The sequence below is a fragment of the Coturnix japonica genome, chromosome 14 (genome assembly GCF_054131305.1).
Source record: "Coturnix japonica strain WE chromosome 14, WE-NBRP24, whole genome shotgun sequence".
Taxonomy (NCBI): Eukaryota; Metazoa; Chordata; class Aves; order Galliformes; family Phasianidae; genus Coturnix; species Coturnix japonica.
In genome coordinates, this window is record NC_140676.1 from 9,566,438 (window position 1) to 9,581,555 (window position 15,118).

Below are 15,118 nucleotides of genomic sequence, written 5' to 3' on the forward strand. Positions count from 1 at the left end.
CGTGCAAAGAGGCAACAATACAGCTACCCAACTACATTATATGAGTGAAATCAGAATTTGGAGTAGTTAATATATTGCCAACTAACATAAATGAGCTTCAAATGCACAGACTTAGAGGGCATGATATTAATAATCATAGTGCTGGTGTCTTAAGCCAAGGTGTTGAGAGTCTTAAGCTTTGCCCAAAATATGAATACGAACATATGTTTAATATAATTTTCAATGTAGACTTCGAGTAAACACATTTCTGGCAGTGTTTTTGAGACAAGCTTTTATTCTTGGTCTGCTCTTATTGTACAGAGTTAATAATATACTTCTGTAAGTGCCCCAAGTATAGAAGCTGGTTTTTAACAGCTCTCATAGAACAATCCATGAGCTGAAGTTGTACATTGCATATTGGATTGCGTATGAATAGCTATGCATTAGTAACAGCTGCCTTTGACTTACATATGAACTGATCTAAATCCAAGAAAACCTAATTGTACCCTGTAGACCAATATTTCATTGTTCTTTGTTTTTACCCTAAATTATGTGTAGCTCTTCAGTTCTCTAGACCTGAAAACCCTCATGCTGATCAGTTACACATGGTGCAACTATCATTCCCAGTATAATAACTGATGGTTAGGAGCAGTCAGGGAAGATGAAGCAACTAGTAGAAGACAAAAGGCAGAGAAAAGTTCTGGAGGCAAGAGTAATCTGAGGTATGGCTTCTGAGGAAGTGCCTGGAAATAACCACAATTTTGGCAGCATGTGGCTCTGGGTAGTAGCAAATGTCCCAATAAACACTTTTTCTGTTAACAGAGAGGCAGGGAAATCCCTCCCTCCTGGTCTCAGCCAAGCCCAGCCTTCTGGGTGGATGCTATCTGCCATGTGGGTCTTTCCCACTGCCTCCCATGTATTTGCCTTTCCTGCAGCCCATCCTTTGCTTATCCTGGGTGAAAACCAATGTCCCAGAGAGGATGGTACTCACCAGGATACCTTTATTATGGCAGATGCTGTAGAAGCCTTCAGTAATTCAAAAGATGCCCAAAGTAAAAAGGTGAAGTATTAAGTTACAATGATAAATCTGAGATGGGATCATATTCATATCACCAAAATCTTTTGGATTTAACTCTTCAGAGAAGGGAGGAAGCAGAGCCTTCTTAGGCTAGTTTCTTGCTGAAGAGGCTCTGTGTATGGACTGAAGCATAGGTTACATGTACTGCTGGAGGGTCTGCAGTGTACAGGTTCTTGTATTCTGACTTTTAAAAGGCCTGATATACTGGTGAAAACCTGTGGATTCCACATGTCATATTTGCATGGCCTTAGTTATCAGAGCTGAATTTCATACACTCAGGTAAAGGAGACCATAAAAGCATCTTATAAGACATCTTTTGGAGTGACGCTATCAACAGCACCTTGACCCCAGGGCTAAACTCTTGTCTTATAGAGAGATCAAAAGCATTCACAGTTTTTAGGAACTCCCATGAAAAAAAATTACAAAAATGTGTTCAATGGGAGGTTCTCTGTTCCATGAGAACAACTAAATAACATCCTCTGGGTTCCATTACAGTTTTGTCTAAATATTTCATCTCCCTTGTCATTAGTGATTGTTTCCATTTTAACAAATAAACATGTTTTTTTCCCCAATCACTTAACAGGATTCAGAATCCACCCACTGACTGACATTCCCATCCCACACAGATGTTATTCCCCCCTCCTCCCTGGTTCTCACTAAGAATGCGGACTGAGTTTAGTAACAAATATAAAAGTAAAAATATTGTATGCACAGCTACACATTGTAACTGTGTGATAAAGTAAAGGTAAAGCGCTACAGATGGCTTAATTTCCTTTCATAAAGCAAACTGCTACAAGGCTGACACAGAGCAGTTCATTTTGGCTTTTTCTAGGCAGGCAGTGGTACACAGCCACTAGTGAAAAGACTGCAAGCTTTCCGCTATCCCAGTTCCAGACTGCTGAGTTTCATGACAAATTTGTCTTCTTTTTCTGTTAATAAAGTATTTGTGTGTTTGTGCAGAGATTAAATTCTGTATTGGCACATGCATCTGCATTTTGTGATTCATAACCACTCTGGAGCATTGCCTGTAAATTTGCAATATTTCATTGTTGATGCAGAGTCTTAACTTTCCTTGCTCTGATACTTTCACAGAGGAAAATATTTTTCTCTGACTGGTCCCACCCATCTTTGCCAGTTAGAGCTGTGTGCTCCTGGTGGAGCTCTCCTTGAACACACATGAGGTTGGGGTGCTCTTCACAAAGTCAAGCTGAGTAAGTGGAACCTGGGGGCTGAAGTTGCCTGAGACATTCATCAGATCAAAATCAGAGATGTTCAGATAGCTGGTTGGCCTTCTCCCCAGTGTGCCTTTGGGACTGGAGAGCTGGGGCTGGTTTCTGCTCTGATGACTTCATGTGGGCTGTGGTGGTATTGTGTTGGGAAAGGCTGGAGGCAAGTGTATGGCAATGACCTTGGTGAGGTGGCACTTTGCTTAATGCTACTTGCTGTAACTCAATAATGATAATCATAGAGTGAGTGCACACTATTCGATACTTACATGACTGAAAATAATGACTAAAAAGATAAAGATACCTGATAAGGTGAAAGAAGGAGGTAAGCCCTGTCTTGTTCCCTCAGAAGTAGGTCCATAACACTTGTACAGTGTGCTTGCCTCTCTCTCCCCTTCCTTTGGCTTCTTGCCCTTCGTAGTACACTGTGCTTCAGTCTGATGGCACAAGAGAATTCTGGTATCAGTGAAACACATGCATTTCCTGTTATGAACTTGGGAGCAGGCTGTATCAGGCCAAGCACCAAAAAATGATAATGTTAATGCCCGCCAGCTTGGGGGTATTACAGAAGGAGAGTATTTTGAGTAGGCATCTGTCCAGCAACAACACACTGCTCCCCAAGATGGTGATGTAAGGCAAGAACTGATCTGCCCCTTGTGAAATTCCAAGAGGAACTCAACTCATGGTGCAGTATGCTAAATAAAATCTAAGAATGATTCCAAAAGAAGAAAACAATCTTACAGGCATAGAGCTAGACTAGAGAAATTTTCCATGTATGTTTCTACTGATTATGTTACAATGAGCACTAAGCTCAAATTCACAGTCTTCTCCTTTCTGAAAAGTATTCCCCCCTTCATGGCTCCCTTTACTCACCTGATTACATGGGCAGCATCCCAGAAGGAGGAAATGCCTCGTGACTTCCATCAGACGACCGGCCTGGTGGGAATTGGGCCCAGGCCTGAAATACCAGTGGAACGTCAGTGGAATAGAATGCACAGATCTGCAAAGAGTGCCAAAAAAAATTAAAAAGCCAGAAAAATGCTTAAGGGATTTGCATAATTTTTGACAAGCAGCACTAATTTATAGGTGGAGACTAAATTCACACTTTGCTAAGAAACATTATAGGCTATTGAATCCACAGGGAAAATGAAAAGAAAATGTGCACAGAGTACCTTGATGCCTTCATGTATTATGGCAGATGTGTGAATTGTCATGGCGTGGGTTAGTGTTTACTCACACTCTGTTCAAATATAAAATTTCCTCTAATTTTGGATGTTTCCAGAGTACAAGTGAGAATGAAGTGATTTATCTCTTTACTGCTCCCCGACCGATTTTTAATGATCCACTTGCAGACTATATGGAGATTCTCCATGCAGGTTCTGTCTGTCTCTTGCATTCAGTTGATGTATTTGCAAACATACTGCCTACACAACAGGTTATATTAAGTGTGCATTTCTGCTGCACGTGCACAGCCCTAAGAACTTGTACCTCTGTGATTAATGGAAGAGATGCTTTATTAATTGCTTGAGAGAAAAAGTATTTGTCCAGAGAAGAGAACTAAAGAAGCCAAGAAAATAGAGTGACTGACGTTTTTGTTTTTTTTTTTCCCATAGTGCTTGGGATTGTTATGATGTCAGATCTGCATACTATTTATCATGCGTATTCTCATCTGCTGTAGGCAGACAACTCCCTTAGTATTAATGGGAGTTGTGCAATTACAAAGCTGAGAACATGTGTGCAGCAGGACTGGGGCACAGTGGGACTGGCTGAGGATGCAGTGTCAGTCTTGGAATGTCTTTATTTTCTTTGGCTTGTTACAGCCACATACTGGAGGCAGAAGTAGAAGGTTGATATAAATCAGTGACTCATTCTTTTACTCTTTAATGAAAATCCCACTGAAGTCAGTAGGAATAGGCCATCCTTGTGTTAAACACTGTCCTGAGTAGCACCCTCGTGTGTGCTCTTTGGGTCTTGATAACTTTACTTCATACTGAGTAATGCCTTACTCTTCAAACAATTGCGTGGAAAGAGTTGGAGCTATCTGAAGAGTAGTACTGTTTGTACTGCCATGCAGACAGCACAATCTGGACTCTTGCTCTTATTAAAGATATTTATGTTGTATTAATTTTTCCCCTGCAGAGCTCAACTTCTCCTTTTTCTTTCGTTCTGTGAAGTCATAATTCAATACTTATGGCAACATAAATCCATATTAAGCTCCAGTATAAGCAGGCATAAATTCCATTGATTTCACTGCCCCATTTACACAGGACCATGTTTGGTCTGAGATCTCTTCTGCCTTGGAAATAATTGCAATGCAATAAATTTAGGCTTGTACTTCAGCTATGCAATGAAAGGAGAGAATAGGGATTACAGTAAAATAATGAGCGAGTTAAATACTGATAGATTTGAAAATAAGTAAAATCTGGGACAAAGCTAGTGATGGTATGTTATATACCTCGATCAGCTTTCATCTAATATATGAAAGCTTTTCCACACATCAATGAGATGATCCCTACAACATACCTCTAGAGGTAGATGGTGTTAGAAGATATATTTAATTCCTCATTTGATCTTTACCCAGGCAAAAAGCATTAAAAATATTTTATTTTATTTTATTATTTTATTTTATTTTATTTTATTTTTTTATTTTATTTTATTTTATTTTATTTTATTTTATTTTATTTTATTTTATTTTATTTTATTTTATTTTATTTTATTTGTGTGTGGATAAAAACTAAAAAGGATTTCAGGGTTTTGTTCAAAGTGGAATGGCATTTCAGTGGGTGATATCTGAGTTAGATATCCAAACTCAGTTTAGATATACAGTTGTGTTCACAAGTTTCATCCCACAGGAGATTCCAAGCCTTTTAGCCTTTGTGTCAGAGAGTTGGCGGGTGAACAAGAAGAGTGGTGGGAGAAAGGTGCTCAGCTCATGAGCTGTGAGAATGTGCAGCAATTTCTTTCTCTTCCACTGGGAGGTATTGATGGAGACTCTTGGGTGCAAGCTGTTAGTGAACCAGTGCAAAATGGGATGGAGATGCTTCATGTAGAATTGAAAATTGTTTTTAGATTGCCTTAAAATTGAGCCTGAACATGACTTCATTGTGGCGTAGCTGTTGCATGCAAGTTTCTGTTTGTGTTTGCTGGCAGTTCAGAAGAATTCTTGGCAGAAGAATCTCAACTGATGATGATTTTTGTTGTTTTGTTGTGCTTCAAAGGGTATAAGGAAGCATGTGATTATTTCAAAGCATCAAATAATCAAATGCAGAGCAATCACAATGTTAGCTGAAGTTTAACAATTTGGTTTTAAAAATCATGTAAAGGTTAAAATATGGAGTGTTTGCCTCAGCTTTTTTATGTCAGTGTTATACCATAACTGACCTCTAGAAATTCCTTCTAGTCTTTCCCTTCAGTCCAAGCCAAAATGAGTGTTTTTTTTCTGACCACCCTGAAGATTTCGAACAGACGCTAGTTTCCTGTTAGGGTGATGTTATCGGCATATGAGGTTCTGCACATGATGAAGGCAAATATTCTCTGAGATTTTCTGCTCCTGATGCTTCTTTGTTTTTTAAAGTTTTTGAAAGTTAGTTTCTGTTTGTATTTTTTCAATCTTGTTGGTGCAGTCAGCATTCATTAGTAGTAGATTCCAGCTGCCAGACTTAGATCTGTATCTGAACTTCAGTGTTCGGATTATGGGAATACTCATGTCTGGAGTTTTGATTCAGTGTCTTGTTTAGAAATAAAAACTCAGAGGAATAAGATTAGATGCAGTTTCCCTACATAGACTTAAGTAATTGGTGTGTTTGGGTAATTTCTGGACCTGAGAATTGAACAGTAGGATGAAAGTTATGTATTATCTGCTTCTCAGAGCAACATGTAGCTTTTGTGAAAAGACAGAATAAATGTGTAGGGCATCAAGCCTTACATCTAAAGAAGGGTGAGCAGAAAACCTATGGGCTATAAATAAATATAAATAAATGGCTAAGATCTTATCTGGACAGTCTCCCTAGTAGCTCCACTCTCTTGCCCTCCTTAAGGAGCTAATTACTTTTAGGCGCTATGGTAGGTAAGGTTTAAGGGTTTTGGGACTAAGAGCCCTGGTGACTGCTAACTGGTCAATGGCTCATATCCTTTCTTAGTCATCTTCCCAAAAAGGATCTGAGCTGGATTTTTATGTATGGAATAATGCATAGTTCATTTGCATTGTTTTCCCTTTTCAATCAGCTTTGTACAAAATGTCGTGCTTTGGCTTACTGCAATAGCAAAGGCATCTGGGAGTGCTGAAAAACTGATTAAAAAATTAAGTGGTTTGATGTGAATTCTAAATGATTTACATCCTGTATATTTGTAAAGCACAGTTAGGTCTTGGTTACAGAGAGCACTGTAAAATCTGTAGCTCAGATGTGTAAGAAAATTTCTGATGGATTTGTTTTAGTTACCAGTAGTAATTTCTGAAAACTTTGCCTTTGAGTTTATACATTCTCCAAGTACTTATACGGAACATTAATATTGTTTAATGACAAGGAAGAGTGGAGTTCAGTTTGTTTTTTTTCTGTCTATACGTTTTGACATTGCCAGAGAATGTCTGAGAATCAAAATAATGTGAAAAAAAGCAAATATTCAAGTAGAATGTGCTGGCATGAATGTGTTACATAAAAGCTTGGATTGCTTGCTGCCTGGTATCTCTAAGGATGAGGATGTTAACCTTTTTTTCACTGTGTTAATAGACTACATGCCTGGTAATCTTTGCCTCCATCAGCTATCACATGAAATATGGTGACAGAGCCCATTCTCCACCTTCCACACAGTATCTGGCAAAGCAGAACCTGGCTTCATTAACTGTCTGGGGATGATTCTAGTAGTTTGCAGATGGTACCCAGCTGATGTTCATCAGCATCCTTGAAGATACCTACGAGGAACATGGGAGTGCTATGTTGCAGGAGTCTCTGTGCAGTAGTCTCCTCTGAGACCTTTTAGTAAGCCATGCACTGCAGAGCCACCTGAGTCCTTCTCTGTGGACCCCAGGATGGGCAAATGGGAATGCAGCATCCCTGGATGCTAAACATCTGCAGTGGTAATCTTTATAGTTGCTAGTCCTCTTCTTCCCAAAGGCTGTGTCCTCATCTTCTTTGTGAATGCACTGGTTAGAAAAAGAAGATAAACTATGCTACATGTTTCCTCCTTAGTTGTAAAAAGTGTTGGAGCGAAATGCAAAACCATTGTTTTAAATACTTACTAGAAAAATAGGTAGAAAGACGGTATGTGTGAAACACACTGCATGCTGCTTTGCTCTTCTTTTTAGTTTTATTTCTCCTCTGTATCACTTTTAAACGTCATGTTGTAAAGAAGTGCTGACTCATATTCATGTTCTCTTTCCTGAGAAATAACCGTATCAGTGGTCTGTCTATGAGAAAGTTTGATCCATGAGCTCTTCAAACATCTCTGTGTTTACAGATATCAATGAATGTGAAATTGGAGCCCATAACTGTGATAGACACGCCATTTGTACAAACACAGCAGGAAGTTTCAAATGTAGCTGCAGCACCGGCTGGATTGGAAATGGTATCAAATGCACAGGTGAGAGTTGTATGCATTTGTATTTACTTATAAGGTCTGATCAACACCGGAGCTCAGCAACTCTGGAAAAAACAATACCACACCTACAAACTGAGAAGAGAAACTGTTATCCTGCTTGTTAGGTCAATTCGACATGATCCGTTGGAGGGCAAATTCTCTGCCATGGTAACTGAAATCAACATTATCTCATGTTTGGCTTATGAGACAGTGGAAATGGACTGGACCATGGGGAGAGACAGTGCGTCCTTCAGAGCAGCTTGTGGCTCTTGAGAGACAGTGAGAGGTCTCTCAGTAAAACAAGATGTAACACAAGTTCTTAGCCTGAGGGGTGCCATGTGTCTTCCTCATTCACACTTACCTTGTCAGACTGCTTTTCTGGGTGGCAAATAAATTGTGCCTGCTTTTCCAATCACATGACTCCACATATGTGTAGGTATATATACATATATATATACAGATGATTATTTTAAGTAGAGGTTCTGTATGCCATATGCTATTTAAAGTGTGTATTTGTGCTGAAATGGTTTTGTTTTGTTGACTAATGTTGATTTTTAAAAAATTACTATTATTTTAAAGATCTGGATGAGTGCTCCAATGGAACCCACATGTGTAGCCCACATGCTGACTGCAAGAATACAATGGGCTCTTACCGCTGCCTGTGTAAAGAAGGTTATACCGGAGATGGCTTCACTTGTACAGGTGAGCTTTCTTAGGAACAATAAAAGCACCGTGCTTGAATATTCACCCAGCACTTACACTTCTTAGTATTAAAATTTAAGCATAAATATCAGTGAATTAATATTCACAGTGTAAACTCTGTGATTTTGTACTCATAATTCCCATTCAACTGGAATATAAAGTGCAAGTTGGTTCAAGGATTGTGTTGTATTAAGTCTGATGCTCCCAATATTTGGTTGCTATTTCAGAGGATAGCATTTAAGCTGCAGCAAGTGCCCAAAGAGATTGTAAGATCTCTATCTTTGGAGTTACTAGGAACTGAGATGTGCAAAGCTGTGAGCAATCAGATCTAATTTTAAAATTAATCTTTATGGCAGAGGCTGGACCAGATGACCTCCAGTGGTCCCTTACATCCTAAGTTAGTCTATGATTCAATATCAGATTAAAAAAAACTAACAAAACAGCCACCTTTTAAAGATTTGAAATTATTCTTGAATGTCATCCTTCACTGTCTTCTAATTCATACAAGATGCCCAAACTTGAAAGATCCTGTGTATTATACCTAGTCTCACTTTATGAATGACAGTAGTTTTCTTGGCATCTGAGAAAATGGCTCCACAGGTTTAAGGTGATTTTGAATAATTAATTCAGTCTCTATAATTTAGTCTTGAATCTGATCCATCTCCTCGGTGGCCTCCATAGCCTGCACACTGCCAGCTGCAACACCTGGGTTGTGATGCATAAAATGTCAGCTAGAAAATAATGGCCACAATCTATCTGAAGGGTTGTGTAACCCAGTACTACCAAGACTCCTTTTCTCAACTGTTTAACTGCAGTTTGATTTTGATTATATTTTCACCTCAGTGCCACTTTGCTAGTGTTTTCTGTTTGGCATAGAGACCACCTATTACTGTACCTGTTCATTTCACAGTAGACCTCTTATCTCTGTTGCTGCCACTAGGCCTTTCTGTAATAGAAGTCATAACAATAATAAAACTCACATGCTCATTCTGAGTCCAAATTTGACCATGTATTCTGCCTCCAGTTTCTGTTAGCTGTAGCTATGTTAGCAGTCTGTCCCTCTATCTGAATTTGTTTTTTTATTAGGAGCTGCATTTTCCTAATGTAGAAAATATACCAATCTGTAGCATGTAGTAGCTTCTAAGCTTAAGTAGACTATGGTTTCTTCTGCATGTACAGAATTGTGAAAATCCTTGGACACTGCATACTGCAGCTGAAACAAGTGTTACAGATAACACTGTGTTTATTGTAACCCTGCAATTTCTCTTTCTTCTACAGATCTAGATGAATGCTCAGAAAACTTGAATCTCTGTGAAAATGGGCAGTGCCTCAATGCCCCAGGAGGATATCGCTGTGAATGTGATATGGGATTTTTGCCAAGTCTGGATGGGAAAGCATGCGAAGGTAACTCTCCATAGGATTTGAACAGCACTCTGCAAACTGCCTTTTTTTCATTTACAGTCATATAAACAGAAAAAGGTTGCTAATGTTTATTATGAGCCCTTGTATCTTCATTGACCTGTTGTATAGAGAGAAATTGTTTTTGGAGACTGTCATCTTACTGCACGTTATTTGTGGTCTGATTGATGACCCAAATGATGTGACCAACAGCCGTTTCATCTTGGTTAGTCTGCAAACAGTTCTTCATTTTATTCATTACAGTTAAGCAGAAGTTGTTATTTTGGCCTTGAAGCTGAAAAACGCTGGTTTTGAAGCTAACACAGTGAATGTGCTCTGGGGGCTTCTGCCATGTGCAGAATCAGAATTTGAAACCCCACAGAAAGTTTTTTACTGTTTTGAAAGTAATTTGTCACTTACCTGTTTACCAGTCTTTTGTAAGAGCTTTGAGTATAACAAGATTAACAAAATAAGAACCAAGAAATTAAATATGTTGCCAGTGTGACTAAGGTCTTGTATTCAGTAGTAATACTTGAAATCCACAGTTTGTGTGGCACTTATCAGTTAAGACAGTTAAGAAGCACCAGCTGTATCATCAGACATACTAATAAGAACTGATGTTCAATGGAGTTCATAAGTGCACCACTATAAATAGCATTTTTTCCCCCAGAAGTTCTCTGTGCATTATTTTAAGTAATCTACCAAGGGAAATAATTTATGAGCTTGAATTTTCTATAAACTGAAACAATATTAGGTTTCATCGTGTTTCATGCAACAATTTACTTAGAAAGCTTTTAGCTAACTTTAAATAGCTTATATAGAGTCTAACTCCTGTTGCTAAAACAGTCTATCCTGGAAGCCTCAGATGTGCATGCTAAATGCAGGATTTCAAGGTACTTTGTAAACATTCTTCTTTTTTTGTATCAAGTTAGCTGTTCTTTGTGCAGTGCAGCATTGCTTAAATGCTAAATCAGATGTGATGATTTGGACAAATAGCACACAAAAGTGAGCTCCAGGTGTGCCAAGCTCAAAATCAGTCAAACCTGAATATTAGTATTCACTTTTGTGCCCAAGTTGTTGTTTTCTGATTTTTAATTATTTTTGGGAGGTTTTGTTTCACTGAAGCCCTGCTTTCTGGAGATGGCTGCTGATTTAGAAGAAACTTCATTTTTAAACCTTATCTCCTGCCATGTTTAATTTTGCTAGTTGTCAGGTTAGCCCACTAATAAGCTCAGATTGTTCCTGGCATGGCTTCTAGTGACACTGCAAAGAACCTTTTACCCAAAACAAAGGCTATGGATTAGGTTACTTAGGCCTCAAATATTAACCTTGCATGTTATTTTTTCTGATCTTATGCAGTGCGCAGGAGCAGTTGGCTTCCAGATGCACGTTTTCTGAACCATTTCGTAGTTTCCTGTACCTGTATTAAAAAGATAAAGAAAATTCATATTTTTTCCCCTCCTGTTTCTCTGTCAGATATCGATGAGTGCTCACTTCCTAACATTTGTGTCTACGGAACTTGTCATAACCTTCCTGGACTTTTCCGATGCGAATGTGAAGTGGGCTATGAGTTGGACAGAAGTGGTGGTAATTGCACAGGTAAAGATGATTCTGAACAGCACACTTTTTAATTTTCTGTTAGTATTATTATCAACTCCATAGAAAATTCCATTAAAAATCTGGGGACTGTACTCTAAGTGGCCTTCTCTAAATTGCTCTTTCCCATTCTTTGTCAGCCTCTGATATCACATTGGCTTAAATAAAGAAGGAAAGAATTACAGCAAAGATACCAATTCTGCCTGTTCACATCTTCCAGGCATAGATGTGTTGTGCCCCGTAGTTTCCATTCACAGCACTGTATCATAAGCAATGAGCTTGCTATGTAGCTTTCCTTTTAAGTATTTTTGAATACTGTATGTGAATTCATAGATTGTTCTTTTTTTTCTGAGTGCAATGAAGAATTGATTTTAGGCTAGTGTTATACTTCTAAAGTGCCTGTGTACATTTGAAAGCTTCTTGGAGATAAGCACTTCAGAACAAATGAATATATGGTGGTCAGCATGTGGTATCTGATATATTGATAGTGTGTACTTGCTTACCTCCTGCTGTTTTTTTCTTGCAGATGTTAATGAATGTGCAGACCCAACAACCTGCATTAGTGGCACATGTGTCAATACTGCTGGTAGTTACACCTGTGAGTGCCCTCCTGATTTTGAGCTGAATCCCACCCGTGTTGGCTGTGTTGGTAAGGAACCACTCATTGCATTCGTTAACAAGTGAAGCTGCACAGAGAGGCTGTAAGGCTAACTGTTTAGGAATAATGTTTTAGCTCATGGAGGAGGGCTAGAAACTCTCACCCCACTGCCCACAGCTTTAGAAGCTCTAATAGAGCAGTGGGAATATGTCCAGAGTGATGTAACATGCCAGCAATGCCTTGCTGCCAGGGCCAACACCTTGCTGCTTGTTATAGGTATCCACAATTTAAAATAAGCATAAGACTGTTTTAAAATTCAGCAACCTTAAACCAACATCCAGCTGGCTTCAAGGTGGAAGGCAAATGAAGTTGTGGCACAAAGTCACTCATGCTCTTGTAGTATTGAGTGCAGCTTGGCTAGATGCAGCTTTCATGACCCATGGAAGAGCTCTTGTATTAGACTCCAACTGCTTGGTACTCCTCTGATATTTTTTTGGCTTTTATTTTATATGGGCATAGAGATGCTAAAAAAATTCAAATGTATTTAAAATCCCTAATGTGTAGATGTTTTCATTCTGTTCAAATGTGGCTGAACTTCCCCTGGTCATATTGAATATATTCCCTACTTTGTGAAAAGTCCAACAAAACAAAGAGATGGGCAGCACTATCCTAAAAGAGGAGGGCTGGGTCCTCACGGACAACACAAGTTACTTTAGATGTGGTAAAAGGAAGGAGGGCTTTCTAAGGGTGTGCTTATCATGACATGTTTCTGTTACTTGCTTTCTTCTCTGGTAATATGTTTGTTATTATGTGCATTCCAAATAGATACACGATCTGGCAACTGTTACCTGGACATTAAAACTCGTGGAGATAATGGTGGCACCTTCTGTAGCAATGAGATTGGAGTGGGTGTTTCTAAGGCTTCCTGTTGCTGCTCCCTGGGCAGAGCTTGGGGAGTTCCCTGTGAACAGTGCCCATCTGTGAACACAAGTAAGTCAGCTTTCCCTGGTTACAGTTAACAATACATCTTTTTTTGTTGTTTTGTCTTGTTTTTCTAATGAGTACTGGGGTGATCGTTTGTTGTATGCATGCAGGGAAGAGGTTTCTGAAGAACTTCAGCACTGTTAATCAAAACTTTTACATACCTTTCAAAAAGATTATCTATTTAGAATATTATGGTCATTTTTATGTATGTATTCTATTACATAAAACACTTGACATTACAAAATGGAATAACAGCTGTAAAACCTAATGTTGATATCTGGTAACTGAGCACCTTTATGTCTAAATTTTCCCACAATAATTTGATTAATTTTCAAAGATAATTATGCTGAAAATGTTTCTACTATTGCAGATTCATAATTCTATTTTGTTTACAGCTGAGTATAAGGTTCTTTGCCCAGGAGGAGAAGGATTCCGACCAAACCCTATTACAGTTATTTTAGAAGGTAATATTTACATTTTCCTATTTTTACACATCCAAAACCATGAAAATCTTCAGTGTTGTTTTTTGTGGAAAAGTATGAATGAGATAATATAATATCTGTGAATTTGTTTGAACAGATATTGACGAATGCCAAGAACTGCCTGGGCTCTGCCAAGGAGGGAAATGTATTAATACATTTGGAAGCTTCCAGTGTCAATGTCCATCAGGTTACTATTTGAATGAGGAGACTCGAGTATGTGATGGTAGGTTGCATTCGCTTAACTATTCTTCTGCTTTTATTTGTATAAAATGATGAAAAATCTACATGTTGTAGAATTGATCTCTCCTTGAAAATGAGCCTGAGGTATTGCTGTGTTTTTGGGAGCATAATGAGAAAATTGCTGTGGCCACTCACTGCCATTTTGTTCTCCTCTAGATGTGAATGAGTGTGATACACCTGGCATTTGCGGACCTGGCACATGTTACAATACTGTTGGGAACTACACCTGCATCTGTCCTCCTGATTACATGCAAGTCAATGGAGGGAACAACTGTATGGGTATGTAGGGTTTTCTTAAGCTTTATGGGCCAGGGGCGTGGCTGGCACAAATCAGAATTATTCCTCAAATGTAATTATATGAGAGTTAACCAAATAAAAGATCTAGCTTCTTTCATTAATCTTATTGCATAAATCATGGTAGGTCACTTTTATAAGGTTTTTTAGTATCTCAACAGAATTTCTCCTTTGATTTGATATTTTCTATATTCACTCCAGTTTTCACCTCACCCTTTCAGGTGAAAGCTTTGCAGGTGATTAGTAAAACTAGAAATACTGTAGGAATAAATTTTAACGAAGTATTTTACAGTGCCACAGCATCTACCTGTGTAAGTGACAAGCATCTAATAAGTGCATATATGAAGGAGATAGCTCCAAAGCCCTTCAAGTTCATCATCATCCATAAGAGCTGCTAAAACATTTTCCTTTGGTTTTGTTTTGTTTTTGTTTTTTTTTCATTTTTACAGATATGAGAAGAAGTCTATGCTACAGAAATTACTATGCTGACAATCAAACCTGTGATGGCGAACTACTCTTCAACATGACCAAGAAAATGTGCTGCTGTTCCTACAACATTGGACGTGCATGGAATAAGCCTTGTGAACAGTGTCCTATCCCTAGCACTGGTACTTTTTTTTTTCCCACTGCAAAGCATTGCAAAAGCTTTAGTAATGTGCTTACAATCAGCAGGCACAATATTGCTAGGGGAAGAGATGGATTACTTTTGTCTTATGTGTCTAAAATGTAGTGATTGCTTTTGGTCTATATGGAATCAGCCCTAGTCACAATGAAGGTGTATGTTCACATCCTTTTGGAGTGGTGTGTGTGCAGACTGCTGGGCCATACATGCCTCCTCTGTGATGTTTTCCCTGTATGAGAGACTTCATTTGTCTCTTTGCACATGTCTGTTACTCAAGGCATACTGAGGCAGGGACAAGGCTGGCATTGCTCCAACAAACATTGCTGTGCCCTGACTGTTGATTGC

The 15,118-nt window shown here is 38.7% G+C and overlaps 1 protein-coding gene across 3 annotated transcripts in view; it reads left to right on the top strand.

The window, feature by feature from the left end:
* The window catches only part of FBN1 (fibrillin 1), a 136,995-nt gene that overhangs the window by 94,275 nt on the left and 27,602 nt on the right, over positions 1–15,118 (top strand). For all 3 annotated transcript variants that reach the window (XR_014934361.1, XM_085515482.1, XM_015872957.3), the window contains exons 33-42: positions 7,738–7,860; positions 8,437–8,559; positions 9,838–9,963; positions 11,434–11,556; positions 12,080–12,202; positions 12,977–13,141; positions 13,531–13,599; positions 13,715–13,840; positions 14,014–14,136; positions 14,601–14,759. Coding sequence is in view for 2 of the 3 variants with exons in the window: in XM_085515482.1 (XP_085371608.1) it covers positions 7,738–7,860; positions 8,437–8,559; positions 9,838–9,963; positions 11,434–11,556; positions 12,080–12,202; positions 12,977–13,141; positions 13,531–13,599; positions 13,715–13,840; positions 14,014–14,136; positions 14,601–14,759 (1,260 nt within the window). In the remaining variant the exon portion in view is untranslated. The remainder of the gene's footprint in view (positions 1–7,737; positions 7,861–8,436; positions 8,560–9,837; positions 9,964–11,433; positions 11,557–12,079; positions 12,203–12,976; positions 13,142–13,530; positions 13,600–13,714; positions 13,841–14,013; positions 14,137–14,600; positions 14,760–15,118) is intronic.